Source organism: Lupinus angustifolius, chromosome LG14 (genome assembly GCF_001865875.1).
Source record: "Lupinus angustifolius cultivar Tanjil chromosome LG14, LupAngTanjil_v1.0, whole genome shotgun sequence".
Classification (NCBI taxonomy): domain Eukaryota; kingdom Viridiplantae; phylum Streptophyta; class Magnoliopsida; order Fabales; family Fabaceae; genus Lupinus; species Lupinus angustifolius.
This window is the reverse complement of record NC_032022.1, coordinates 15,031,401-15,058,173: the sequence shown is the minus strand read 5'-3', so window position 1 is coordinate 15,058,173 and position 26,773 is coordinate 15,031,401. Positions and strand designations below refer to the sequence as shown.

Sequence of the window (26,773 nt, the reverse complement as noted above, 5' to 3'; positions counted from 1 at the left end):
ATACAGTGGGATTTTACAATACTAGACTAACGTTTTTTAGTTCGCTAGTTAGACCTCAGTAGTGTATGTGTGTGAGTTATTTTTTAGTGGGAATAAAATGAAAGATTAGATTTGAAAGTCATCTTTCAAGTACCTATTTCATAATTGTAATGCTTTTCTATTCCACCCACTATGCTCAAATATCCAAGTAGCCAACACAACTTCTATACGAGTTGAGTTCTATGGGGAATAAGATAAATGAAAGATTTAAAAATGTATTACATGGCTCAAATTCTTTTCATTTTTATTAATAAGGTGTTGGTCTAGTAGTATAAGACATTCATAATACCAAAAACCCTTTCCTTTTTATCATTAACCTCAAAAAACCAAGTAGCAAACATGACTAATATGGTTATTTTGAGAGATATTCCAACTACTAATAACCTTCCACATTATTAACATAGCCACGTCTTCCATAACGATTGGACCAAAACATGTGTAAAAAAAAAAATTGTATGAAAACGCATGTAATACGTCACATTTAAAAATAATTATATTTTCTTATTTTTCATACTATCATTTAAAATTAAAATATTAATATATTGTCAGAATTTTATTGGTTGTCGTTACAATTTTTTTTCTCTTTTAAGTTTCTTCAGCTTACAAAACAAACGAAGTCTCCATAACAACTTGAACTCTTCATTTCCTCTATTTCCAAATCTGGATACTAACTCGGGTCGAACCGTGGCTCCATCCGGGTCCCAGAACGTGTCTCGAAGAAAGACCACTTCTTCAACACAAACAACCGGGTCGACCCGAATAGTGTACAGAGAATCAATCCGGTCACCGGAATCTGAATTCCCGTTCTGGCAACAGAACTGGTTCATCGCATTGCTCTTCATTATGGCTATCGGTTTCTTCGGTCTCGCCATCTTCCTTTTCCTCTCCCTCGATTCTGATATCCCTCATTCTCCTACCTCTTCTGTTTCTGCTGCTTCCTCTGAAGGCGTAGAGGTTTTTCATTTTTGTTCGTTTTGTTGCGATTAGGGTTAGGGATCTTAGATTTTTGAATTTGTGGATGAGTAATAACTTGATCGGTGGTGGTTGTTAACTTGTTATTGTGTGGTGTAGGTTGAGATTAGTTATGGATCGGTATTGAAGCTAATGCATGAGAAGACCAGAGTTCGGTTGCATTCTCATGAAGTGCCTTATGGTTCTGGCAGTGGCCAACAATCAGTTACTGGTTTTCCCGGTGTCGACGATTCTAACAGCTACTGGGTAATTTCCTCATTTCTATGCCTTTTTTATTTTGTTTATGGTCTGAAACTCTGAATTTTTGTTAATTACTCTAGAATTTTATCAATCCGAGTCCATCTCGGAAGAACCATTTAAGATGTGAATTTTTCTCTGTATCTATTTTGTCCATTCACAATACTAGAACATGAGATTTTCGGATGCAATTTTAATATTTTTATTAATAAATTATGAAAAAATAGACCTAGGCTGGTGTTTTTCTAATGTTATGAGAGACAATTTTGAACTACTGTGCGTTAACACCTTTGTTCAAGAGAAATTATAGTGACTTTTATTTAAGTACACCTTATACCTCTCTTGCAGAGGGAGGTTAGTGTAATTTCAATCATCATGTAATCGTAATGATAATATAAAGTTCAAGGAAGTTGGTAAAACAAGATTGATAGAGTGATTAAGTTAAATCCCGAAGGAGGTGATCGTAATTCCCTAGTTTCATCAAATAATACTCCTTGGCATTTGGTGTTTGTATTCAGTATTGAACTTGACTTAAGATATGTGTTTTTATATCTTGCAGATTGTTAAACCTCAGCTGGAATCTTCAGCTAAACAAGGTGACACCATTAAAAGTGGAACAATCATTAGACTACAGCACATGAGGACGAGGAAGTGGCTGCATAGCCATTTGCATGCATCCCCAATTTCAGGCAATCTTGAGGTGTGATTGGCTTTTTTCCAACATTACTTGCTTTTGAGAAAAAAATTTGTACAACGTTTGATCTATTTAAGTGTGGATTAATATCGAGGTAGAGTATATATATGTATATATATGAATGCTAGTTGTTGTCTCAAATTTTGTCTGAAAAACAGAGCTGCTTGCTCTTAGTCCTGGAATATCTATGATGTGTGCTATCCATGTCACCTTGTGGAGTCCTTTTTTCATCTTCATTTGATTGTGCTTTACATTGCATAGTACTTATCAACCATTTACATTAGATAATGGAAATTCTCAGTTTTGATGTATCTTTCGTGGTTTTGCACTTTGATCTCAACAAATATAATACTTCAAATGTGTCCTATGGATTGAACCTTGATGCAATTCTTTTTCACTTATGGACTATAAATCTAAATCCATATTATTATGTCAGTGGCATCAATTGATCTATCAGCTATGGTCTGACATGGCTTGCTTGTTATTTCATCATGTCTATATATGCCCTCTGATTGGTTGGTGTGAGAAATTTTTGACAATGTTATTTTTTTTGAACTATAAAACATAGATAGAAAGTTGCCTTTTGTAAATCTAGATATCTTGTTTCTAGTCTTCTTTGGTTTCCTTTGTATTTCAGCGAACTCGTGATTTAAGTCATAATTTGATTTGAATGTAGGTGAGCTGCTACGGAGGAGAGTCTGAGTCTGACACTGGGGACCACTGGAAGTAAGATATGATAAAAAATTAATGATATTTCCATCGCAAAATTCTGTAAGGTGACATATATTGGTTTCCTTTTCGTCAGACTTACAATAGAAGGAAGTTGGAAGACTTGGAAGCAAGATCAAAAGATTAGGCTTCAACATGTGGACACCAGAGGCTATCTACACAGTCATGATAAGAAATACACTAGAATTGCTGGGGGACAGCAGGAGGTAAGAAAGGACTTGGAATATGAAAATCTCTTAATCTCTTTTTTTCTGATGATTTTTTGAATCGCAGATGTGCAAATAAAATTCTATTCACTTGAAAATTGTAGTCACATACTGGTTTCAGTTCTTCATATATTTATATATCATATATGTAAATGTTAGCCTCTTCGGTTTAGACTTTAGAGTGCAGCAACAAAAGAGTGTTCTCCAGATGATTTAGGCCCTTGGCTAAACATTTCTGAAGTTAGCGTTTTGACTTTAAAATCCAAGTAGTAGTCATAGTGGCACCTACAGGTCCATTAGTATAGAGTAATCCTGCTATTTTATGTTATATCGTATGTAACTAAAATGTTGGAAGTGGATTATTGATTTTGTCATTTACTTTGTTTTACCAGGTTTGTGGTGTTCACGAGAAGCGTGCTGACAATGTCTGGTTGGCAGCAGAAGGTGTCTACCTTCCGGTTACTGAAAGCAAATGAAGTTGATTAGTATTGATGCTTTGGCCAAGCGGGTAACATGGATCATAGAATTTTTTGGTGGCTGCTGCCAGATCTGATAATAGATGTAGTTTGTTTGTTGATTGAAAATACATGTTAGCACTAGAATGATATAATGATGGTAATATTACTCATGATTGACTTGACATAGTGATTCATACAGTGCCATGGTGATTGTCCATCTATATCTTGAAATGTCAATGCCTTATTTCCAATTCAGTAACAATGAAAACTACCGCGCATACAACATTTCTTGTCTGAGGACCAAACTTGGATTTTGCATGACCACTTTCAATCTGGGGTCTTAAAGCACAAGATTAGTTCAGTTTAATTTGAATTGATTTAAATTTCAAGTTTATGTGATGTGGTTATCTATTTATCACCTTGTATATGTATTTGGTTATCTCCTCCTATTGTAAAATATTTATCTATTTAATGAGTTATGTCAAAACTCACATCAAGTTTGACCAAAATCATTCTATTAACTTTTAGATGATATACTCAGCTTTCTAATTAAAATTTGCAGTTCTACATGTATATTCATAGTCACACAATACAAAATCATAAAAATAAAATACAATGCCTCATGCTATTTCTCAATAGTTGCATGTGTCTTCTTGATCCTAATCACGTTTGATAAACCTTATCAATTCTATGTATTTTGTCCCATATGGACAGCTCACTGCAGTTATATGAAATGGGAGTGGCGTTCAGACTGCACATTTATTTTTTGATGAATAACTGAAAAGCATTCGTAAACTGGTGCCTGCCATTTTGGACCATGTCATGACAATGATGCACACTAGAGTTATTTTGTGTCTCTTTATTATTTTTCTCATATTTTTATACAACCTTATGAGCTGATATTAAATCCAATTATATAATTATTGATTTACATTCACTTCACTAGCCAATGACTTGGTATTTGATAGAGACATTTCATGATATAGACCCGGTTCAACAGCATTATTGATTCCAGAATGTGGTGATTAAATTGAAAATAATAATTAAAGTAGATGTCAAGATTACATCTTTGTCATGTGTGGAATAATAATTTGCATGTACAAGTAAAACTCACTTTCACTAATAATTTATATGTTCTCAAAATTGATTGGTTGTTCAGCAGATAAATATTGGCCGAAAATGTTCTTCTTTTTTACCCATAAAAATATTAATTATACTAAAAAATGATGATAATAATTTAAAGTGGGTGGATGTTTTGAGTTCAAAAGACATTAACACTTAATATATTTCTGAATTTGTAGGCGTGAAAGTATGTGAAAGTTTATAAAATTACATATATAGCTGATTGAATTAGAGCTTTTGATATAGTTGTGAAACTATTGGAGATTTGTTCAATAACTATAAATGACATACAATATTTAATATATGTTTATAATTGTGAATTGGACTAGTTGACCACGATAATAATTTTTAATATTTTTTGGTATAATTAGTGGTGTTCCCTAGAGCTCTCAAAAAAGGCGGGCTTAGTCGGGCCAACCTGCCAAAACTCGAAAATCATACAGTTTGGGTATTATATTATGTATTTTTATTGAATCTGACTATATTAAAATCAGGTTTGGATTGAGCTTATCCGGGGCTACCTATTTCTTTCCTTTTCTGAGACATTCGGCTTGGTAATAACTAGGGTTGAAAACGAGCCGAACCGAGCCGAACCGAGTCGAACCAGAGCTCAGCTAGGTTTAGTTCGATACGAGTTATTATTTTAGCTCGAGTTCGGTTCGGTTAAAGTTCGCGAACTGTTTGGTTCAGTTCGAATAATTCATTTGGACAACTCAAATAGTTAATTAAATTTTGAAAAAAATACTTCAAAAAATTTTTATATATAAAAATATAATCTTGCTTATATATATAATAACAATAAATATAAAAAAAAATAATACATGGGTCTCCATAAACTTAAAAATTAGTTTTATATATATATATATATATCGAGTCAGCTCATGAACCAAACGAGTCGAACTATATCCAACTCAAGTTCAGCTCGTTTATTTAACGAGCTCAATTTCCAGCTCAAGTTAAGCTCATTTGGTTCATGAGCCAAGTTTATCGAGCTAAATAACGAATCGATTTCCGAACGAATACTAAGTTGGTTCGGTTCATTGTCATCCCTAATAATAACCCTTAAATGGAAATTACTTTACATTATGATTATACTATAATAAAAAAGAGAATAAAACATATTCTAGTATAAAAAGATAAGTTTTCTCATACACCCATTAAAATCATGACATGCGTTCTATTTAATCATTTTCTAAAAAAATATTTCTAAAAACTAAACAAAATAATACTAATGTCATACTTTCAGTTGATGTAGGAGATACGTTATCTTATGGTATGAGGAGATATTTTATTCTCATTACAAAATAGATAATAAATATTGTGTTGTGAACTTTGACCAAAAAATAGAGTAATGTTGATAACATAAATATTTATAAATTACCATAACATTATATTATTTGTCCTACTTTGCAAAATAAATTATATCCGAGCTTTTTGCTCTGTCTAGTTTAGCCCGAACTCTATGTGTGCTTACTCAAACACGTCCAATAGTTCGTTTTGACACCTTCTCCCCATTATACGAGTAAGTAAATAACATCTTTCGTGGTGCATAACTCTCTATCCCAACAAATATCATTCACAAGAATCGAATATTTAATCTTTAGTTTAATACGATACATAACGATTTAATAGAACTTTGCACCATTAAACCAACACCTCATTATTATTTATTTCTTTAATTATTTATAATTAAAAGATAGATATTTTAGTACAATGTAATTAGTGTAATAATTAGATAAAATTTTAAGGGTAGAAATAAACAATGAATTATTTAACGATGTTATGAATTTTATTAGGAAGCTATTAATTTTTTTTAGCTCATTAAAATTACAAATTCTATTAAATTTTTATTCCACTCTAATTCTAATAGGCAATAGCTCAATGATTTAATAAATAGATAAAAAATAAAATGTTCATAAAAAATTTGAATTGGTAATAGCCCAGTTGTAAACGACATAGTCCGTGTAATAGTTACTGAGCAAAACGACCCCACGCCTTACCCTGATTATAAATGAGGTCCCAACCCTCTTGTTCTTCCCCCAATCTTCCTTCGTTGACCTACCAATCTCTCTTCTTCTAACCATAATTCTATGCTTTTGGGTTTTAGATCGGAGAAACTCAACCTTCTCTTCCTTCACTACAAGGTTTCATTCCTCTCTCTTTTTTCTATTTCTCCTTCTATGCTTCTTCTTTTAACTCTACTTCACTTCATAACTTGTACCATCATTTCTCGCTCTCAAAATCACCTTATATACTTTGTTTTCTTTCAGATCTAGTTGATTTCGTCCAGAATCTTTGGTTTCGAGCTCTGTTTGCTGAAAAATCATCTTCAGGTTTGTTGATTCGTCTTTCCTCGGGTTTTGTTTATCTGTTAGGTTATTATGTGTGATAATTGTTTCAGATTTGTTAGTTTTTTTTGAGATCTGAGCGGTTTAAGCGTGTTTAGTTTGCAGATCTGGGGGTTTTGTTGCAAGTTTCATTCTGTTCTTTGGATTTGTTGTTTAGAAATGTCAATTATATCGAAAGGGGATTCGGTTCACATCAGGGAGGTTTGGAACTATAATTTGGAAGAGGAATTTGCGTTGATCCGTGAAATAGTTGATGATTATAACCATGTTGCTATGGATACGGAGTTTCCTGGGGTTGTTCTTCGCCCTTTGGCGCAGTTCAAATATATCAATGACTATAATTATCAAACTTTGAAGGATAACGTTGACATGTTGAAGCTGATCCAGTTAGGTCTTACCTTCTCTGATGAGAACGGAAACCTTCCGACTTGTGGCTCTGAAAATCCTTGCATCTGGCAGTTCAATTTCCGCGAATTCAACATCAGCGAGGACATATTTGCAAGTGATTCGATTGAGTTGTTGCGCCAGTGCGGGATTGATTTCAAGAAGAACAGCGAGGAGGGGATTGACGTGAACCGATTCGGCGAGCTTCTCATGTCATCAGGGATTGTGTTGAACGCTGGTGTGCATTGGGTGACATTCCACAGTGGTTATGATTTTGGTTACCTGCTTAAGCTCTTGACTTGCCGATCCCTGCCCGATACACAGACTGGTTTCTTTGACTTGATCAAGATTTATTTCCCTGTGTTGTATGATATCAAGCACTTGATGAAGTTTTGCAACAACCTTCATGGTGGGTTGAACAAGCTTGCGGAGTTGTTGGAAGTGGAGAGAATTGGTGTGTGCCATCAAGCTGGATCAGATAGTTTACTCACTTCATGTACATTCAGAAAGTTGAGAGATACTTTCTTCAATGGCTCTGTGGAGAAATATGCTGGTGTATTGTATGGTTTAGGTGTTGAGAATGGACAGGACTAATTGAAAGAAAGTGAAATATAATTGGTTGTAGAGTTAAGTCTGTGAGTCTTTTTACTTGTGTACACTTCTGCCAAAAGAAAATGGTTGTTGTTTACTTGTAACATTTCATCATCCTTTGCTTGAATTGTAACTGTAAAACCTTAGATGGTTTTGTTTGCTTTTGAGTTCTTTGTAAATCACTTCAGTTTAGTGCTTCAATAATAATTTATCATGATAAAATTACTTAAGCTAGCAGATGTTTGTATCATGCGAAGTGTTTCAAGCTTATTGTTTATTTGCCATCAGAGTTTGAACATGTAAACCAAAACTGTGGTTGTGATTGAAGAGGTGGATTCTTCCTTTGGAAAAGGCTCCAAGGTTTCATTATTGGCATGTGGCAATATTTGTCTAAACTGGTTCCTGTCTATTCTGGTATGCTCTGCAAACAATATACCTAATGAAACCATTGTATGGCCAATGTTGAAATTGTCTTCCATGGAGAAGCATTTTGGCCATAACAACTTGGTTGATACTGTTTTACCAAATTCAGAAATATGTATACTAGATTAGTAGAAGCCGAACAGATACATCTGAGTAAAATAATCTCACAATATTTGAAGCCAAACAGAGACACCTGAGTAAATAATCACACAATATTCGAATCGGAAATTGTAAACTTGAATGAAATGATTATTTTTTCTTCGTTTCGGGGAGAATTGAGGCATTTGGGTCAAATAACGATGTGCTACATTAGGTTAAGTTATCGCAATTGAGTTCGTGTTAACGTGGCAAGAAATACAATAAACGAAATTTAGACTAAAAATGATAATTTTTTTAAAGTATCTAATGCTATTATTTTTTATTTTTTAAATTCTTAATAACTTTTCTAAAAAATATTAATCTATAATATTAAATTTATTGGATTAAAAAATGCAGGCAAAATGCTAGTTTACATAGGAGATAATTTGACTATCAGTGACTTTACACAATTCAAAGGGAAGTAGTTGTGACTCCAACACTCCGGTTAGAGGAGGATATATATCATTCTGTAAGTATAAAAGAAATTTGCCTTATATTTATGTAGAGATATTGATTTTTATATTTAATACATGAGATAATTTTAGTATAATTAATAAGATTAGTAACTTTTTTGGACATGATATGACGAATACTAGTAGGCTGATCTGCCAGTTTGGGCTAACTTATTCAATACATGGTTGTCATCTTATCATCGTTAAGAGAAGTATGGTTGAGTCAAAGTTTAAAAAAATGATATAATCAACATTTAGGGTCAGGTAAGGGACAAACCTTACCCGACCCAACTCTACTCATACTCACCCTAATGAGAAGTACAAGCTTGGCCATTATATTGATGCATCTTCAAGGGGAAATGACTGAGGCTAATAATGGGTTGTTCTTTCACTGCGGTAGAGGTTGGGCCAGAAGATTGCTCTGAAATTGAATATGGGCAATAGTTGATACTTGATACTCGTAAAAATACTTTGATCCTCAAGTCAGTACAAATGAAGATATGCAGAGAGAATATAAGTGAGAATATTAAGTATTAAGTTCCTTATGAGAGGTCCCTCTATTTATAGAGGAGTTGAGCATGACATATTTTCTAGTAGATGTTGTAATCATGACAAGTCGTTCTCTCATGTTTGTTCCTTGGCATGGCCATGCTTTGGCTGATATAATATTTTATTCAGGGTGAGTCATTCTGTTGTCTATCAAAGATGTTAGAGTCGTATATTATGTGTGTTCTTGTCGCATGATAAAGCGTCGTATCTTAGTGTTCAGATGATATGTTCACCTCTATAACAGAGGTTTACATTATTCAGGTGGCATGACAGTCCTATAATAGAAGTCTGTACTGTTGAGATGACATAAAAATCTTCTAACGAGTTAATTACTTTGTGTTAGTAACACAATCATAATTTGAAATAGTATAATCTCATTGATTAAATTTAAGTTATGATTTCAAACAGAGCCTGATATATACATTCAGTATTCCAAAAACGTAGCATATTTAAAGTTAAGTCATGACTCATGCCTTAGGCCCATGCTTAAATTCTAGAAGCCCACTCAATAGTAGTTCAAATAGAAGAATTTTAGGAAAAAATTGATTTGGGAAATATGCCCAATTTTTGTTGTTGAAAATCTCATAATATACTTTTACTCATATTCTTCCTCAAACCCTTCAAACTCCACAACCCATTACTCTCCTTCTTTCTCAAACCCTTCAAACTCATACCCATGAATCCATCATACTCTTCTTTCTTCCTCAAACCTCACAAATCTTGCATACCCAAAGTACTTCATATGTTAATCTCCACTCGTTATGTGAGAGAATGGAAAAAAAGAGAGGAAACTTGACAATCTAGTTGTCGAGTTTGTAGAAAATGCACTACTTCGTAATTAATTTAAAAGGTAGACAAATACTATAATATTTCAGTCAAGGTGTACCAACGAGACAACTTTGCCAACCAAATTTATAGCTTTAGCTTGTCTTGCTAAAGCTTGTTCTGTTTGAGATATATGAGGCTAGAAATTGAGTTTATTTTACCATCATAAAATTTCTCTTTGAATTGCCATTCTTATTGGGCTTTAGTTTATGACTTAATGTTAAAGGAAGAAACAACTTGGAGGGCACGTTGGAGGCTACCATCCACAACGTAATCCTCACTTCTCCTCCCCATATTCCACGATCATGGCCACCAAATCCAGATCCGTCACACGCTAAAATGTAAAAAACTCTTATACTTTTAGTACATGTATCCATCTTTATCTCTATTTATATGAACCCTTGGATCTTATCTTAACAGTTAAGATTAAAATATATATATACATAATTATCATATGACCAATAATTGACTTTTAATTATAACTATCTATGATTGGTTGTGAAACTCAGATTTATTATTCTCAGATTTGTGGGGTCATGACTGATATATAGCACAACAGCATGTATGCATACACCATCTAAGGGTTATCTTTATCTTGAGTACGTGACCATCTAGGTCATGCCATGTTTTGATTTGTCGTGACATTTTTGTCATCCTTTCCACATGTTTGTGTCCAGAGAAAAACACTTTAATAAACGCTATCTATTATTTGATATCAATGTGTGGATGCACGGCCAGAACTATCTTTTAGTTAGGAACATCTCAGTAAATAAATATACATACATTAATTATGGTTGTTTCTAAACTATTAAAATTCTCTTGTATAAAGTCAAATGTTAAGATTTAATCCCAGGTAGCCATAGTGACAGATCTAAAAAAAATTACTTTCTTAGCCATGGAGTGTTTTAATATGGATCCTAAAGATATTTGTTTTTCTTTACCACGAAGGAACTAGATCATCTGTATTAATGGAGAGAAAAATGTATGTTGTGGTAAGGGTATAATTTTATTATAATCAAATGAACAAATGTGTTATTAAAAGTTATATTTCCTTTTGTTTTTTTGAAGTACTTATCTCTTCATTAATCTTAACTAGGAAGGAGGAGATGGATGAGAAGCTTTTGGCATTCTTTTTTTTGGAAGGCCAGCTTTATTCGGAATAGACAAGAGACCGAAAAATCTCTTTAAAGATATGTAGTTCTATGATTTTTGTTAGACAGCTAAGAATGTACTAAAATGGAATCATACGAGTTGTTTCTTCATCAAAATGTTTATATTTAAACTATACCCTAATTATTACTTTTTAATATATGTCTTTTTTAATCTCGAAACACCCAAAGGCCAAATCCAAATGGCAACTTATTGCTGGTTTCCTATAGTACTAGCAATGATCCCACAATTTATGTCTTTGCATGAGCAACATAACATGCACAAGGGCTCACTTATGTTGATGTTGATAAGAGAAACCATCCACCTACAATCCATGTATAATTCCTTAACCAATAGTAGGCTAAGCCAAACAAGCTTTAAAAAATGAAACTTACATGACATTTCACTACTCACATATAAAAAGATGGCATGAAGCTCCTACCTAATTTGATTTGAAATAGATAGATGTATGAAATCCTAATCTGAAGAAGAAATTATTTCCAAATTTTTATATATATTACTTTATGCAAAAAATTATCAATTAGTATTCCAAATCATTACTGATATATATGGATATGCTCGGACTAGGCCAATCTACATGTGAGTAACCTAATATTCTATACCCGACCTTGAAGTTGTAGATAACTTGAACCTTGTATCTGCTTCCTCTTCATGACACTCAATCATTATAAACATTCATGCCAACTATTAACTAAGTCATAATGATGAATCACACTTATTATATTTCATCATTTTTGACATTGCCATATATGTTGAATAAAGTCCTCAAGATATTTTTCATCCTCACATTATACATGCTAAACTAACAAAAGTGGAGGAGTTCTCCCTTGAGGACCTTCATCTCTTTCATCAATACAACAATAATAGATTCTCTACTTATCTCCACCACACTCTCTCACTCCCCCATAACTAGGTCAATATCCCATATACATACTCCAATTCAATTAGGAAGGACACTATCAATCAATCATGTAACTATATACATAGAAAACAATACAAAATTAAACTAAAACAAAAATAATAAGTGATTCATATATAGGGTATAAACATGTATTATTACTTTTATATTGAAAAACATTTTGAAAAGAGTATGTACATGTGGGTCAGTCTAAAGAGCCACCCACATGGTTGGGTACTGGATTTCCAATCAGAGTCAAAAGTACTTTATCAAGTATAAACCAATCAATGATGTCATCCTAGCAACTACCATAAATTTTATCCATAGATAGTTCTACACATCACACTTTACATATTAAAGTTGGCTCCACCAAAATTCTTAAACCCCACCTATATCTTTTGCCACAATATACTAATGTGAGGGTGGTTTGGCTGTGTATGTGAGGGGTAATGTGTTACTATAGCATTTTTCAGAAAGTTTAGTATGTTGTTTAAAGTTTTTTTTGGTTTCTAACATGTATCGTTGCATCGAAGACAATCCTGTCCGAGCTGGGAATATCTAGAGGCATGTAGGTTAACCAGCGGATATTTTTTTCATTTACAAGACTTAAACTCGAGACCTTGCTTAAGAAGAATTAAGCATGTATCACTTGAATCAAACCCGTTGGATGTTGTTTGAATGTTTTGACAAAATGAAAGCTTTACTTTAAATTATTCCATCTCTCTATATGATGATAATAATAGGAATAAAACATGTGTCTTATATAAATACCCCCTTTTATCTATTTAAAGGTTTATGTACATGTTAAATTTTCTTAACCTACTATACCAACTAGGGGACCAGGAATTGAATGTGTACTTTACAATGGAAACACTCATGAGTGAAGAGCCTTATCTCTGTGATAACACTAGAGAGCTTCCTCCAATTCCAAACACACTATTTCAGAATCCACATGAAAATAAGCAGCATCATCAATATCTTGAGGAACAAGAAGCAAGAAAAGAGACAAAAAGAAATGCCTTATTATTGGATCTGAATGGTCCTTGTGATGATTCTTCTCTTCAGTGTAGTCCACAGCTCAACCTTATAACATGTTTGGACATGGATTCAGCTAAGACTTCATCAGAAGAAAACCCTCCTAGTGTTGATGCTGCTATAGAGCCTAGAGTATTCTCTTGCAACTATTGCAAGAGAAAGTTCTATAGTTCACAAGCTCTTGGAGGACACCAAAATGCTCATAAAAGAGAGAGGTCAGTAGCAAGGAGAAGTCAAAGGTTAGGAACACACTTAATGGCCTCAGCAGCAGCATTTGGGATACCTTATCTTCATGATATTGCATCTTTACCCCTCCATGGTAATAAACCATTTGGAATTCAGGCTCACTCCATGATTCATAAGCCTTCTCATTTTTCATCTAATGTTATTGGGTTTGGAAGCAGTTATGGACAACAACAAAATGGTTGGTCAAGATCAAGACCCCTTATTAATCAACAACCTGGAATAGGTAAATTTGAAGTGGTAAATGTTAGAAGTTCCATGCTCAATTCTGCAGCCAATGAAGAAACAAGTGGATATGTTGTTAGTGGAACTTGTTTGAAGACTAGTCAAGATGATATGAAGCTTCTTGATTTATCCTTAAAGCTCTAATAAAGCATAAGCTTGTGTCATAGTTGTTGTACTTATGGATTATTCAGGTTAATTAACATTTTGTCAAATTTATTTTCCAACTGTTTGTAATAATATATTATACTATATATTAAGTTCTTTATCTGTTACCTGTTAATGACTTCAAAATTATTCAAATCTAGTAAATTCAGGTTACATTTTCTATAGTCCTTTTCTTCCCGTGACATTTATTTTATTTATTTTCTGTTCTGTCAATGCATAAATTAATCTAAAGAGTAAACACTAAATAAAAGGGGTTTTATTCAAAGTTTTTATAACATTTGTCAGTCTCAAATTTGAGCTAGAATTTACTATAACTGCATGACTGCATCTACATTCTAAATGAAATTATACTTAAATCATCCACAGTTTGAAGTTTAATCTTAAAACTAATGCAAGAATAAAATCAATACACACTAGGTTAAAGGGTTGGTAAAAGACCTTTACCCACATAGAATCACAAGTATATAATATGCCACGTGCTACAAGACAGATATTTGGTTACACTGAAGTGTTGTTTCCAAAGACAGTTCTGGTCCAACAATTATTAGAAGCACGCTTAAATATTCATGGCCTGATACAAACTAAATAATCCCTATGAAAATTGTTGGGCCAAAGGTTTAATCACACATTTAATTCTATCTAAAACTATACTATATACATTTTTTTTTATCGGCAAAACAAAAGATTTTATTAAGAGAAAAAATAATTACAAGAGAGAAAAAGCGGAGAAAAAAAGAAAAACTAAAACCTTTTACAACATAGACTCAAGACAAAAAATGGGGTTTGCTATCAAGTCCAAAAAAGAGATTTGATCTTTATCTCTCTTCCCATTAATCCAAAGCCAAGAAGTAACCCTAGCAGCCTCAAGAATTTTCTCGAGAGAGGGGTGTACTGAATTAAAAATAAAGTCATTCCTGGACCTCCAGATAGCCCAAATAGTAGCGAGTCAAATGATATTCCAATAGTTCAAGTAACGTCTGTGAGGTATCATGCCCATGTGATTAGTAAAATGATGAATGGGCCGAAGAGGAAGAGCTATGTGAATTTTCAGCCAATTATACAGAAGCTGCCAAACTGAATAAGTAAAGTTACATGAGGAGAAAAGATGTTGAGAAGTTTCAGCTTGATCGTTGCAAAAAGAACATAAGGTTCCCGCTCCAGAGGCAATAGAGACTCCCCTCTTGAGAAGAGCATCAACTGTAGGAATCCGATCCTGGAAAAGTCTCCACGCAAAAGCTTTAACTTTTAAGGGAGCTTTTGACTTCCAAAGCATACAAAGGTGGTTAATATCACGAGTCGGAGGTTGATGATGATGTTGAAAGAGAAGGTCATAAGCAGATTTGATTGAGTATAGGTTGGATTTGTCGTGATGCCACTCCCAAGAATCAAGAGCGTTTTCTCGGACAACAATATTTTGAATTACCCGCAAAAAAGTGACTATATACATTACTTGAGCTTAAATTAAGATTCAGGATATATTATCATAATCCAGAAGGCCAAGGCAATTTAAGTGACTATATATATATATAAACAAAAGCTAAACTAGTAGTGGGGTGGTATTGGATACCGTTATAAAGGAATATTATCTGATTATAAAAATGAGACTAAATGTTTATGGACACGTAGAATAGTATGTTAGAGTTGCATCTCTATGAGTTTGGTTCTAGTATTGGATGGCGTGTTTGTCCTATTTGCAGGGTGCATAACTGCATATACTCGGTCACTGTCATCAAGTGGTCACAAATCTTGGAAAGATTCCTATGAATTCATATTTAATATTATAAATTATAAGGACAAACTCTTCAAGTTTAAATAACAATTAAGCAAACAAGTTACTATACAGCGCATGTTTATTTTTACATGGTTCACACTAATCACAGTTTACAAATAATTGAGTTCCTTAATATTCCAATGGTGTTAGAAATTCGGCACCTGTTATATATATGAAAAAATTAGTAGGAGAGGCAATAGCTAAATACATGAAAGAAGATATAAAAACTAGAGTAGTATTATTTTGAGAACTCAAAGTATGATAAAGTTGAAGGCTATAGATGCCATATTCCCATCTATTTATGTGTAAGTTGTGAGTATTGAGTAGTAGCTATATTGATTTTCTTTCATTCACTGGTTACTCATAATTTTAAGATAGAAATTGTGGATATGTAAACCCATGATTCAGGTATGAGTAAGATAAATCTCACGTGAAGAAGAAATGAGTTAATGTGAGAAATAAATTAGTGAAAAGGGTGAATGAATTGCAAGTGTGTGGTGTATGTATGCAGTGTACTTTGTTCTGGTTTTGCATGTCTTTGTCGAAATCCATGTAGAACATGCATTTATTGGAGAACTGTCATCTTCAATCGTACTAATAAAAAATGGTAGTTTATATATGATGTCAATGCACTTTTCACTTCATCAATCTTCATCCATAAATTAATTGAGTTTGGTCATGAATACTCTATGACAAGTTCATGTTTAGCTGACAACACCATAGTACTTCTTTTTAGGATAAGGATCTCTTATTCCAAATAGTGAATCATGTTTTGGACTAATAATATTGAAGTAAAAATAGAAAAAATAAAAAATATTTAATTTTTTAGCTAATATAATATGTTTCATTAGTCCTAAACATGATTTGGGACATTATTTATGACAACTAATCCTTGTCTTTTTTAAGAGCACCATAGTACTTTAGAATCATTCACACCTAAAAGAACTTTTTAAGCTTTTTAATTATCAATTTTGTTAGCATGGATAAGTCTTGGCTTAATGATAAAATGATGGACAGTACATGTGATTGATGATAGAGAAAGGAGCAAAACCAGCTCCCAACATACATGTCCTAAAAATACAAGAAGTGTATGGATCATATGAATCTAGAATTATCATCAATAATGATACTATCTGTATTAAGTATTTACATGAATTTTATGAAAAGAGTCTATTTCTTTTTAATTTTTGAAGTATTTATCTCTCCATTGAGGGAATTCTTGTTATTCTCAAATATATTCAAATTGGTCATACATCAATGATTTTAAATCATTTGAATTTATTCAAAAAATTTATGCTTTAAACTTGTTTAAATTCACCTCATGTAAGGAGAATTTCTCAATGAAAAACTATACATGGGAAGTTGGTAAAAATCTTTGAAAAATCTCTCATGTTCTGATGTGAGTGAAACTGTACGTCATGTTTGAGTCATGACTCATGAGTCACCCCATGATATGCAAATGAAGCTTAATTGTGGTTCCTAGGATCAAATGTCCTATTATATATATATATATATTTGCTATTTTGAATAAATAAAAGCATGCAGGCATAAAAAACTTTTGGACCCACCAGGACAACAAAGTTATTACAGGAAAAAGCATATGAGTAATGTTCACCCAGAAAGAAAAAGATAAATATGACATAAAAGAAAGAAAGAATCATTTCCTTTGGTGCCAAATGACTAATAAAGTTAAAACTTAATAGATATTTTTAATCAACTAAGGTTTGGTACAAGACTTTTTTCTCCTAAATCATGCCACTCTTAAATGAAAAAGACTCAAGATAATGTATCCAACATGGTTTCAGCATATCTCCACTTTTCAAGGTCCAATCATCTTGAGTTTAGAATAATGACTTGTTAGTGTTGTTTCTGTTCTGATTGTTTTTTGAATGATATAAAGTAATATCATAAATGCCTTTCAATCTCACCAGCAATAGTATTGTGGATTATCCTAGTGAAAATATTTTTTACCATTAAAGATTTTTTAATGTATATAGAGAATACCAACTATTGATATCATATTTATAACTTCCAATTCGTTTTATAAGACTGTTTTAATAATTTGACTTTGGTCCTCTTTATATCATATTTCCTAGATTATATAATTAATTATTTCTAACAAAAAATACCAAGTAGGAAGAAAATGAGTCTATACAAAAAGAGAAAGAAGATAAGTGATGGACTATAATGGTAAGAAAAATATGTTTAACTATTGATTTTTAAATATTTTTTATTCCTTTCTTTATGGGCATTTCCCACTTTTTATTTGTTGACCTCGGAACCAAATCGCAGTTTCCACTCTCCATCAATGATTATACTCTTCCCCTATTATTTTATGGTGAAAAATGTATTTACTAACATACTGTTTTATTAATCTTTAATCATTATATTATTTTTTTAAAATAATATAAATAAATAGTGAATGATTTAATTATTGTGTATAAATTTTTACGCTCATAATATATATAACTATTTCACTCATTTTTTAATGATTAGACTACATCTCACTCTTCTTTTGCATTTTGCAGTGTGATCTGTTATCACTAATAATTGTTAAAACTTAAAAATCTACAACGCGGGAATAAAATTTTCCATGAAAAAAATCACATTAACAGAAATCTTTAGAGAATTGACTATAAAACTTAAAAGTTACTAATGGCACAAATTTGAAGGGTAAATGTTTCCAGAATGGTTTTGCTTGGTTTATGCTTTAGACGTACTTTAGAGCATTTTTTCCTTAATTTGCAAGCAAAGTATAAATCAGAAATTTGGGAACATGAAATCCGGGGACTGAGAGTGCCTTAAAAGTTGGTCTTCCTTCTTATTATCTGAATACTTTAGCATTGCACTTTTATGTGCCTTGTATTTAGACAAAAGATACCATATAAGAAGAAGGCCACATTTTACTACTAAGGATATTCTTCTACAGGTAAGAAATTAATTATTTTCAATGTGTCTGCTGTCTCTTCTAACATGTGTCACTTATAAAAATTGAATTATTAATCTTTTAATCATATTTAGAATCTAGCATGACTTTATACTACTAAATCAACGTCTTATTGATTATCTATGTTGTTACGAAATTAGAATTTATAGTTTGGAATTATGATTTAATTATGAAATTGGAATTGGATCAAAGTTATAATAGAAATTTAGTATATTTAATCATTTTAGAATTCTTGAAGTGACATTTTTCTTCTATACGTTGTCAATAATTATATTATAATATCCCTCTTGTATAGAGATAACTAAAATTGATAAACAAAATCTTTACAAGATATCTTCCACACACATAAATCTCAACTATATAGAAACTAATATGTATCATTGATTATTAATTATATAAAATAAGAAACATTTATTAGGACCATGGATTCCCAAATATTTTAATATTTTAAACATGTGTTCCGAAATTTAATTTCTGGATTCTTTAGGATCATATTTGACTCCAAACAACAAAGAATATTTATTAAGAGATATTGCAACCTAGTAATCTATTTTTCCATCTAAGTTAATCTTTATAAAACTTGTTTGGAGAAATATCATTATTATACCAAAAAAATCATGAATGAAAGCAAACAAATTAAAGGAGTGTACATAACCATAAGGTTGGTATCAATTAAAAGATGAAAAAAATTATAACTATACTATAAAAGTTTTATGCATTATTATTATATCATCTATTATTTATATTTCATTAATATTGACTCTTCAAATATACTAAAAATACATAGATATTATACTCTTCTAATATATAAAAGAGAATAAACTGTTAGAATAATGAAAACATGCTTACCAAAGCATAGAACAATCAAAATACACTAGAGAAGAAGGAAGAATGAATAAAAGTAACCAAACATCAATTCATTTGTGAAAGAGGTGCAAGAAATCAATCTATATAATTCTTGTGTCTTCTCATAATCTCATTCTACCCTTTGTGTTCATAATAATGTTGTGTAATAAACTGGTTATGGTGCCAAGGAAGAAGAACCGTGGCACTGTTCCTGTTTATCTCAATGTTTATGATCTCACTACTATCAATGGCTATGCCTATTGGTTTGGCCTTGGAGTTTATCATTCTGGAGTTCAAGGTAACCAAATCATATTCTGGAGTTTACTCATTATTGTTAAATTCATAATCCAAGCATATCATGAGTCAAGGTAGTGTTGCATCATATATGCCTATTTTGGTAGAGGTTTAAGATGAAATTTCCTTTGGCTGTTGATAAATTTGATAATTTTGTTGTTGTTCTAGTTCATGGTATTGAATATGGTTTTGGAGCACATGAACATGACACAACTGGAATTTTTGAAGTGCAACCGAAAAACTGTCCCGGGTTCACTTTCAGAAAATCAATTTTCATTGGAACAACAGATCTAGGACAAAAAGAGGTTCAGGAATTTATGGAGAAACTAGCTCAAAATTACTCTGGGAAAACATATCAGATCATCTTAAAAAACTGCAACCATTTCTGTAATGATGTTTGTCTCAAATTAACAGGAAAATCAATCCCGCGATGGGTGAATCGACTTGCTCGAATCGGTAAGCGATAGATCGCAGTGTATTGTTTCTGCATATTAACTTAGTATCTGTCTTCTTGTTTTATGTTTGATTGCTTGATTTTTCCTTTCGATGTTGCGAAAAATTCTATGTATGTATGAATATGATTGTTGTAAAACAGAACATTTTATCATAAAGTTCTTTCCTGGCTGAAAATATAGGTATCAAGTTTATAGTTTTTATTCGTGATCAATGGAAAGGGGTAAGCTCAAAATGTAACACCAATATCAGCTCTGGAAACAATTAACTTCTTGCATTTCATTACAACTTTGTGTTATGTAATTCTATGATTATGATTGTTATATGTAATGTTTCAAATTGACCTTTTATTTTCCTGTTAATGGAATATGAATACTATTCACATGGTTTTTCATTTTTAATTTCACTGGAAACAAATCTGAGTGATTTTTATTTACTTAACTTAGTTCATGCCTTGATGGTTACTTAGTAGCTTAAAATTAATATAGTAAATGACATCAAAATACTCTGCTAGAAATCCATGGCATGATTTCTTCTAATTGTAAGTTTTGCTCATCAATATGAAGGTCTTCTCTGCAACTGTGTTCTTCCCCCGGGACTAAATGACACAAAAGTTCGGCATGCTACATTAGACAAGGTTCAGGAAGGAGAGAAGAGGAAAACAAGAAACTGGTCGAACAAGTACAGACCTTCGTCCGATCCTCCAATGTCGTCTTGCCCACAAGGTTCTTCAATTAAAAGTAGTAGCCAAAGACATTGCATTTCTGCATCTTCATCTTTGATTAATGCTTCTTCAACCTCGACCTTAACAGTTACGTAAAGCCTGGACAGAATCAGAATTCTAAATATACCGTGTTAGCAACGAAAGATGAAGGGGGAGGAAAATTGTTTATTTGCTCCATTTTTTGTTCGGCTGTAATATATCTTTCATGGTGTGGCAAGCAAGAGCTAGTACAGAATGGTTTCTTTGTTGTCTCTGCTCTTCTTGAAATGTTTCATTAAGTTCCTTTAATTCTATATTTGAAGGGTACTTACTCCTGAATATTATTTAATCTACATAAGTTGATGCAACATACCAGTTCCTTGTGTAGAACATGCTCATTTCATTGAATTGGTAAATATGAGAGGCTCAATAAAAATGTGGTAAATATGAGAGGCTCAATAAGAGATGTATTTGCTGTTTTCTTCAACAAAACTATCCTTTTTTCTTTGGGAAGAAATAAAAATAGCCCCTTTTTATCCCTCCAAGCTCTAATAAGTTGTTTCACAATGCAAGTCGTAAATTCAGAGGATGTGGAACATAAATTTTCTATACCCATTATTTTTGTATCTTATTAATTTAAAGCAGAATTATTTGCAAGTCCAGGAAGCAATAAACTTTAGCTCCAGATACCGGTAACTATGTGTCTACCTCATTCACTTGTTTGAAGTAAAAAAACTTGTCTTATTCTCTAGAAAGAAATAGTCCTTTGTAAAATAAAAAACTGTTATATAGGAAGATTTTTTTTGTATAAACAATGGTATCCATTATATTGTATTGGGGGAGTTTAAATGAATAGTAGATAATGCAGTATAACAGTATATAAAACTCATATATGACATACTCTTTTTCCTATACTTGCAAAGGTTAGCAAAAGAAGTCCTAAAAAACATTAAAAAAACATCAAAAAGGCAATGACATTTCTACCATTCTATTTAGCCCACTTATATAACATTTTTACCCTTTAACATAAAAGCAAAAACAGAACTATAGTCTCAAGTAATATCCTTATTCCTACTTGTGGTCACAGAAGGGTACAACCAAGAAGCTTAGCTGCAATTTGTAAATCCACCAAAGAAAAGAATAGGTCCTACCTCATGTTATTTGGAACAACACTTTGATTGCACACCATGATTACTATTCCAATCAAAATCGAACTGATAATCACACTAAAATAATAACAAAAAGTTGTTTTTAGCTACGTTCTTAAAATATCATAAGGACCATAAATGAAAGCAATTTAATTCGTTGCATCATGCTTTAGTCGACATGTTTCTCAGTACTCACAACATGACAACTTGCAAAAGATGAGTACAATTTTTTTTAACATGACTAGCAATAAGTTCCACATAAACATTATCTGTCAGATCTATCAGTTTCAAACCTAACCATAGATTCTGATATGCGCTCCTCGGTTTCTAAAGTAAATCTAATCAATCTCTATGTTCAGGAAATAAATGTGTTAGTAGCGAAAAAAGTCTAAAATGTAACTATTTATAGAATTGGAAGGACAAATAGATTACTATTACGTGGGTTAACCAATTGAACTAACTCATATTAGCAACCATACGATTCTGTTGTCTCAAACCAACTGTGCTTCAGTGTTTCCAAGCATACACGAGCAATGAAAACCCAATGGGAACAACCAACTCGTTCTCCTCCACACTAGACCATTCCAACACCGATGAGCTTCCACCGAAAGAACCCGCCGACGAAGTCATCGAAACCGAAGAATTTGACCTCAATTTGCCCCATTCATAACACCCCAGGTTCCAATTTTGCTGCATCCAAGTATTCATCGAACTCTTATCCCCTCGTTCTTCATCATCTTCCTCCTCGAATTTGAACATGAAAATCGCGTGTCCGTCACTGTTATCTTTCTCAAAAAGCCAATTATACACATCCCATGAAATCTGAAAAGATACACCATCAATTTCCACTCTCTCATTCCCTCTGAATTTCCACTTCAACTGCTTAATCTGCAACACGTTTTCTCCATCAACACTGAAACAAAGCCTCGAACTATCACCACCACAATCTATCTTAATCTCTCTCATTCTCCCACCGAATCTCACACTCGTGTTGTAAACCTTGTTCACTAACACATGCTCACGTTTCAGAACAAGGAACTGTGATTTTTTCGGTTCAAACGCTTTCGACTTCGCGTACGCTTCTCTTTTAGAATCTCCGATAAGTAAAGTCATCTCATTATCGACGACGACGGCGATGTAGAACCCGGAGTTAGGTTCGGGACCCGACCCAAATTTAGCTTTGGAGAGGTTCCAGAAGAGGTTGGTGTTACGTGAGAGTTTTTTGGTACCGTGTTTTTTCCAGAATAAGAAGGGTTTGATGTGAAGGTTGAAGGAAGAGAGAGTAGAAAGAGGAGGAGAATCGAAAGGGTGGTTATGGAAGTTAACATGAAGGGAATGACCTAAAACCGAACGTGACCATGTTAGAGAAAGAAGCCCTATATCGGTGTAGTAGAGATAGGTTGTGAGATTAGGGTTTGTTGACGGCGGAGGAGGCGGAGAATAGTGGTTGTCGTCGGTGGTGGGGGAAGGGCGGAAACAAGAAGGGAAAGGGGAGGACATTTTTGGAGTGTTGAATGGAATGAATGAAAAGAGTGAAGGGAATGGGGTTTAGTTTTATGGATCAACAAAAGGGTGGAGATAGGAACAGAAGTGGGATATGATTGCTTCTTCCGACCAATATTATTCTCAGGAGTTTTAATTTTTTATTTATCATTTTATGGATTTAGTGAGGTCTTAAACTACTAAATCAATGTTGCGTTGTGTGAGATGTTATTAACAAGGGTCATTGCATGTATTAAAGAATAGGAACCTAGGAAGGGGAGACCCCACCATAATCCACTGGGTCTTGCTAAGTTACAAATTTGATAGGGAAAATTCAATTGATGATGCTACTTATCACTGCAAAATGGGAGAGAGGTATATTGGTATAATCCATAGAATAAGGCTTCTAATATTTTGCTATTAGTACTATGGTACTGTATATATGGTAATAAGGGATGACGAGCACGTGGAGAGTGACTTTGACTAGAAAAGTGTCATGAGACTCACGACCATGTCTTATGTGTGTAGCTACTAGCTAGACTTTGATTATTTTATGGACAACCTGCGCCTATTGCATATGTATATATGCATGCAGTGAGTTTGTTGGGAGATTCCTTTGTTGTATATGTAATGCTTACTTTTGAATTTTTTATGATTCTTTCATAGCTTTACCTTTTCTTTTATATAGAAAAGACATGTTGTAAAGGAGTGTACAATTCCATCGTTTGATTGAATTACCCACCTCTGCTCTAACTCTAAAAACGTAAGTCATACATTAGGTCCTTGTAAAAATGCTAGTATTTTCACTAAGATGAGTACATACTATAATTATACACTCTGGTACATGTGGTACATTATTTTTTCTTTCTTATACCTCTGCCATGAAAGATCACGAACCATACTGATTATTATATATTGCCACCTACTTAAGTATCGAACAAGGGATATTTACATTAATGAAGAGACAAATACATGTTTTTGTATTTACTTTTAATAACAACAAATGTATAATTTTATCATAATCAAAAGGATAAATGTGTCATTAGAAATTGTATTTAGAGAGGATCCTAACTACGAGGGAGGCAATATATAAATCAAACCTAATTCACTAACTCGTATGAGCAAAAGACTGATGAGATTATGAGACATAGCTACAGTATTTACGGTGTGTTCTTAAATTAATAAGAACAATAAATAATAGTAATAAATATGATTTTAACTAATATGCATAAACAAGTCCATGTACCAAAAAGTAAATAAACAAGTCCATATATGATTTTTCGTTCAGGCCTGATGAACTATAGGTTGGTTAGTTGGTTTTTGCTTACCATGGGCCTCAACATATAACGGGCTTTAAGTTTCTTGTGCTCACTATTTATTGGGGTAAAGTTGACTGAATCTAATTTGTAACCATTATCAAGATGTTGATTGCCCAAAGTCCATATGTGAAGCCTGAACTACGGACATATGTTTTTTTTGTAAAACATATTTGGATTGGTGTGATAACCGGATTGGACGGTATGACTATTGATCGAACTTGAAAACAGTTATAATTTGTAGTCTTAACAGAATGGAAGTAGAACCGCATTGAACCGGAGAAATTTCGATTCCGACTATGTTAAAATTAGTTGAACCGGAATAACCCGAAAAGTGAACCGAACAGTTCAATTAAAATTTTATAAAAATAGAACAATATCTTAACATTTTGTTTTACTACGGTCAAAAAAAAGATAAAGAATGTTATTTCAATATAATTATTAATTATATAAAATTTTGTATTAAGAAGAAAAAAAAAAAAGGAATGTGGAGGGTCAAGCAAACCTTAAAGTGTTCCTATAGGTCACAAGATTCAAATGGTTAATGATGAAAAACTCACTAACATGCCATGATTTAATCAACTTTGCTGATTCAAAAGTAAAACAAAATAATTAGAGTAAACAACTTTATTGTTTGATGGTTGTGGGGAACAAAATCAATTCGTAAACATGTGAACAATCATGAAGTTTCATTGATAGAGATGGCACACCAAAATACAAAAAACTCCAACATATTAATCTTGAAGCCTGTTTGGTCTAATATAGGAGTAACAAGAAATTAATCACAAATTTAAGCAATTAGTTAGGAATAGGACAAAAAAACTATATAAAATCATTGACATTTTTATCTTCCCCACACAAAAAATTACAATATTCTTGCTTATTCTTTTCCAAATCCAACTAAATTCCATAAGCCTTACAGTTAAAATGTTGAAAGTACTAGTCACTATTTTTTAATCTAGGTAGGTCAAGCTCATTGGGTAATTTGTTAATTTTAACATTGTGGGAAAATTCTTACAAGAAAGCATAGCAGAAAAAATAATTTTTCATAATCATATGATCAATTTTGGGTAGAAATATAGTCATAATTACACTTATAATTTTCCTATTCTATTTTGCTTAGACCATATTGCAGCTGAATTAGCAATCTTATTAATGTCATAATTATTGTGGAGATTAAGATGGCAGTTATCATAGACTCATAGGAATCTAGAATTTCCCAATTATTGAGCTCAACTGAACTTAATAAGATCTAAGTCAATAAAGCTGGCATGAGGTTATCAGTCATGCTAAAAAGTCTAAGTTGTCAAAAGCTGATTAAATTTGCAGTAGATGTGGTATGAAAATAACATATTCAAGTTTGAAATGTATACTCGCTGGATCCCCCAGGTCGAAGGTTCGATTTCTATGAGCGATATTTATTGGAAGAGATAGTCACGAATCTCGAAATAGATTAGTTATTTATCCCAAAAAAAGGTGAGACATTTGTAGTACAAAAAAAACGTTTGAAATGTATATTTAATGAATCTCACAACCAGTTTATACATAATAGTGAGATTAGTTCTCTTGAGCAAAGATTTACTCTATATACATTATGGACAATGAAATCCTTACTAAAAGCAAACATATACCACATGAAACAATAATTGCTTCCTATATAAATCATTAGAACATCCACTTGATATTATTCAGTGTCCATTCTCCTTAAAAGCAACAATTTTATCAAGAGGGCAACAAAGAAAGAAACAATTACATATTTTTTCTTCTTCAAAATTCCAATGTACACTGCAACAATAACCATATATCTTTCCCTTATTTTATGTTAGTTAATGCTAAACCTTTTTCAAATGCTTGTGTCAGAATTAAGAGCAATGTCAGTGTCATGGCATGTAAAAAGGAACTATACAATC

At 32.5% G+C, this 26,773-nt stretch overlaps 5 protein-coding genes across 10 annotated transcripts; 4 read left to right on the top strand and 1 right to left on the bottom strand.

Moving 5' to 3' along the window:
* LOC109326207 (stromal cell-derived factor 2-like protein) lies at nt 637–3,815 on the top strand. 5 transcript variants are annotated; one of them, XM_019558905.1, is made up of 7 exons: nt 637–837; nt 919–993; nt 1,111–1,257; nt 1,808–1,948; nt 2,619–2,668; nt 2,748–2,877; nt 3,270–3,815. In XM_019558905.1, exons 3-7 carry the CDS (start codon nt 1,144–1,146, stop codon nt 3,351–3,353), a joined length of 519 nt encoding a protein of 172 aa, XP_019414450.1. In that variant the 5' UTR covers nt 637–837; nt 919–993; nt 1,111–1,143; the 3' UTR covers nt 3,354–3,815. The 5 variants fall into 5 exon arrangements, 4 of the variants coding, with proteins under 4 accessions (XP_019414450.1, XP_019414448.1, XP_019414447.1 ...); XM_019558903.1 differs by having other exon boundaries at nt 637–993; nt 3,270–3,294; nt 3,340–3,814; XR_002105220.1 differs by having other exon boundaries at nt 637–993; nt 2,748–3,168; nt 3,270–3,354.
* LOC109326952 (probable CCR4-associated factor 1 homolog 7) lies at nt 6,432–8,011 on the top strand. 2 transcript variants are annotated; one of them, XM_019559892.1, is made up of 3 exons: nt 6,432–6,601; nt 6,728–6,790; nt 6,911–8,011. In XM_019559892.1, the coding sequence occupies exon 3, from the start codon at nt 6,965–6,967 to the stop codon at nt 7,781–7,783; it is 819 nt and encodes a 272-aa protein (XP_019415437.1). In that variant the 5' UTR covers nt 6,432–6,601; nt 6,728–6,790; nt 6,911–6,964; the 3' UTR covers nt 7,784–8,011. The 2 variants fall into 2 exon arrangements, with proteins under 2 accessions (XP_019415437.1, XP_019415436.1); XM_019559891.1 differs by having other exon boundaries at nt 6,435–6,601; nt 6,904–8,011.
* Nucleotides 12,943–14,037, top strand: LOC109326246 (zinc finger protein 3-like). Its single transcript, XM_019558952.1, has one exon. It carries the CDS (start codon nt 13,031–13,033, stop codon nt 13,880–13,882), a length of 852 nt encoding a protein of 283 aa, XP_019414497.1. The 5' UTR covers nt 12,943–13,030; the 3' UTR covers nt 13,883–14,037.
* LOC109326739 (deSI-like protein At4g17486) lies at nt 19,520–21,226 on the top strand. The gene is made up of 3 exons (XM_019559520.1): nt 19,520–19,765; nt 19,930–20,217; nt 20,781–21,226. The coding sequence occupies exons 1-3, from the start codon at nt 19,624–19,626 to the stop codon at nt 21,032–21,034; spliced, it is 684 nt and encodes a 227-aa protein (XP_019415065.1). The 5' UTR covers nt 19,520–19,623; the 3' UTR covers nt 21,035–21,226.
* Nucleotides 22,437–23,597, bottom strand: LOC109326738. The gene has a single exon (XM_019559518.1). It carries the CDS (start codon nt 23,563–23,565, stop codon nt 22,573–22,575), a length of 993 nt encoding a protein of 330 aa, XP_019415063.1. The 5' UTR covers nt 23,566–23,597; the 3' UTR covers nt 22,437–22,572.

Bases quoted from the DNA above. Each gene is read 5' to 3' on its own strand.
- LOC109326207 (XM_019558902.1), top strand. From the start codon at position 883: ATGGCTATCGGTTTCTTCGGTCTCGCCATCTTCCTTTTCCTCTCCCTC. The intron at 994-1,110 runs GTTTTTCATTTT...TGTGTGGTGTAG, and splicing joins CTTCCTCTGAAGGCGTAGAG to GTTGAGATTAGTTATGGATC. The intron at 1,258-1,807 runs GTAATTTCCTCA...TATATCTTGCAG, and splicing joins ACGATTCTAACAGCTACTGG to ATTGTTAAACCTCAGCTGGA.
- LOC109326952 (XM_019559892.1), top strand. From the start codon at position 6,965: ATGTCAATTATATCGAAAGGGGATTCGGTTCACATCAGGGAGGTTTGG.
- LOC109326246 (XM_019558952.1), top strand. From the start codon at position 13,031: ATGTACATGTTAAATTTTCTTAACCTACTATACCAACTAGGGGACCAG.
- LOC109326739 (XM_019559520.1), top strand. From the start codon at position 19,624: ATGTTGTGTAATAAACTGGTTATGGTGCCAAGGAAGAAGAACCGTGGC. The intron at 19,766-19,929 runs GTAACCAAATCA...TTGTTGTTCTAG, and splicing joins TTATCATTCTGGAGTTCAAG to TTCATGGTATTGAATATGGT. The intron at 20,218-20,780 runs GTAAGCGATAGA...ATCAATATGAAG, and splicing joins GAATCGACTTGCTCGAATCG to GTCTTCTCTGCAACTGTGTT.
- LOC109326738 (XM_019559518.1), bottom strand. From the start codon at position 23,565: ATGTCCTCCCCTTTCCCTTCTTGTTTCCGCCCTTCCCCCACCACCGAC.